Source organism: Juglans regia, chromosome 1, assembly GCF_001411555.2.
Source record: "Juglans regia cultivar Chandler chromosome 1, Walnut 2.0, whole genome shotgun sequence".
NCBI lineage: Eukaryota > Viridiplantae > Streptophyta > Magnoliopsida > Fagales > Juglandaceae > Juglans > Juglans regia.
In genome coordinates this window covers 19,857,452-19,860,018 of record NC_049901.1, presented here as the reverse complement: position 1 = coordinate 19,860,018, position 2,567 = coordinate 19,857,452, and the positions used below count along the sequence as shown (strand labels likewise).

The window sequence follows — 2,567 nt, the reverse complement described above, 5'->3', positions numbered from 1 at the left end:
TGGTTACGCCATCTTCAACCGGGCATATGTGGAATCCTTACTAGTGCTTATATAATTGGTTATGTTATACCTGTTACCATCAAATCAATGTACGTAGTTGTTTAAAAACTTGATCGGATTATCACCAGCCAACAAGAACGATATTTAGACACAAACATTTTCAAAACTGTACATACGATATTTTTAGAGTATTTGCCAATTACATGATTTCGCAACTTAAGTAATTTCGCATCAACCAAACGGTAGATTCAGTCTACAATTTCTCTCAGCGACTACCAGCTCGGCTTTATAGTTCCGGCCACCGCCATGGATGCCATGTACAAAGTGAACCGTATAGATTCTCCGAGAACTCGTTGGCTCGTACTCTTGTAGTCACTTCCTTGATCAGTCTTAAGATGACCAAGACTCAATAATTGGGACCCCAACAGCTCAAGTACATTACTTTTCTCAAAGACTCTTCTGACTTTTTCATTTGCTCCTCTCTTACTTCGCTTGAAACCACTGCAGAAGTTGAAGAGGAGAGGCTCTTGGCCTGAGATAACCGTCGGAGATGGTTCATTGTATTTTGCTGAGGGGATCTTAACATATAATTCCACCTGCATATACCCATCTGGTCTTTCATGGCCTCCACAACTGCTATGCTGGCTGCTACAATAGCTCTGCTTGTTGAACTCATCTTCACCTTTTCACGTACAAGACTGTTCTTTGCCTGGCCTTGAAATTAGAGAAAAACGAATTGCAAACTGTGTACATAGAGAATGTAACTGATCCAAGAAGGATATGTATATGTGCTTGATGTAGCAAACCACACGGAGGAGCCTCTTTTATATATAGGGAGAGAGTGATGGGAAGTAGGATACTTGGAAAGGAGATGAAGGTTTGGGAAAATCCGTCAACTATATACCATTTGCTGGTGGTTTTGGAGTCTGAGGAGCCAATGGCTTTTATCGTTTTTTTCCAAATACGACATGGGACTCAATTTCTGTCACTTCCAGATAAAATAATTCTGCCCACTTGAGTTACTACTTGCTAATGCGCACCCAGTTTCCAATATAAAACCAATCCATCCAAAGAGATTTGGATTCGAATAAACAAAGCAAGCCAGTTGTGTTCTTCAGTTGAGGCGAAAAGGATCAGATATTTTATCTTTTAAGTTGCATTTGGATAGTAAGGTAATTTGAGGTATTTGTGAATAATAATGAAAAAATAATAATAGAATATTAAATAATAATAAATAGTAACAAAATAATAAATAATAAATAATAGTGAAGACACCCAAACTAGGAAAAGTAAATTTTTAGCTAGTTGCCACGGCGGCCACCTCTATCCTCTTTGTTACAATATGTCTCTCCGAATGATCAGTAGTTAGAGGTTGGATAATGGAATTGAGATTCTCTATTTCTTATCTAAACATTAGGGATTGGAGTGATGTAATGGATACATAAAATAAATATCATAATATTTATAATTGTAATAAATTTTTTGGATAATATTAAATATTCAATAAATATTGTATGGCCTACTTCATATGCATATCTCTCACACTAATTATTCAATAATTTCTGTGTGAATAATTTAAAAATATTTATATTTTTATAATTAGTTCATTATTTATTCTACAATCAATCGAGACCGTGTCAGTTCATTAATATTATTAATTTAAAATTCTTCATCATTTTCCGTCATTTAAAGTAAAGTTATAAAAAAAGGTAGTTGAGAAAAAAGTACACTACCGATACACTTGAGGGGGCAAGTTGGGGGGACCGAGTAGCATCATCCTAGCTATTATATATTGAGAAAGAGCTTTGCTATTTTTTATTTTTTTGAAACAAAAGAAACTCATATATTTCATCTATCAACAGTTAAGCCAGTACAATTTGACTCTTTAAGAACTTGTATAAAAAATAAACTCTGGACTTTAATCTAAGATATGCTTTTGGTCATAATTTAAAGTAGTTTTTGCTAAAAAATGAGCCACTCCATTACCCTCTCTACTAATATGCTGCACTCTCCATGCACTTCTCCCCTTCAAAACTGCCTTGAAATCTTTAATAATATGTCCACCAGAGGACAAATCCTCATCATCACTATTAATAGCTTTCACCACCACTTCAGCATCCCCTTCTAAGATTACTCTGTTGAAAGTGAATGTCATTACAAAACTCGACTGCATACCAAAGTGCAACAGTTTCTACCAAAACATAATCATGAACCGGTTGCTTTTTATAGCAAGCACAAGCCAAAACTTCTCTATTTTCATTTCTCAAGACAATGACTAACCCCATGCTTTGTTTACTAAGGGAAGCATCCCAATTTGCCTTGATAAAGCCTTGTTTAGGCTTTAACCACATTTTACTAATTATGTTACCACGGCTTCCCCCATTTAGTAACTCTAGCCCCCCTTCCTTGGCCTTCTCCTTCACTTGAGCCTCTTGAAGATCTTCAAGCACTGATCTAGCAACTCTAATCAAGCAACCAGTGCCTTTGAACTTATATTCAAAGATGAAGGAATTTCTCCTGAGCCACATCGATCTCATTAAGACCGCCAATAAATCTAGATCTTCAAC

General features: G+C 35.8%; 1 protein-coding gene across 1 annotated transcript; it reads right to left on the bottom strand.

The window, feature by feature from the left end:
• Positions 1 to 300: 300 nt before the first annotated feature.
• On the bottom strand, positions 301 to 894 carry LOC108983834. Its single transcript, XM_018955612.2, has one exon. It carries the CDS (start codon positions 674 to 676, stop codon positions 407 to 409), a length of 270 nt encoding a protein of 89 aa, XP_018811157.1. The 5' UTR covers positions 677 to 894; the 3' UTR covers positions 301 to 406.
• Between the last annotated feature and the right edge of the window lie 1,673 nt (positions 895 to 2,567).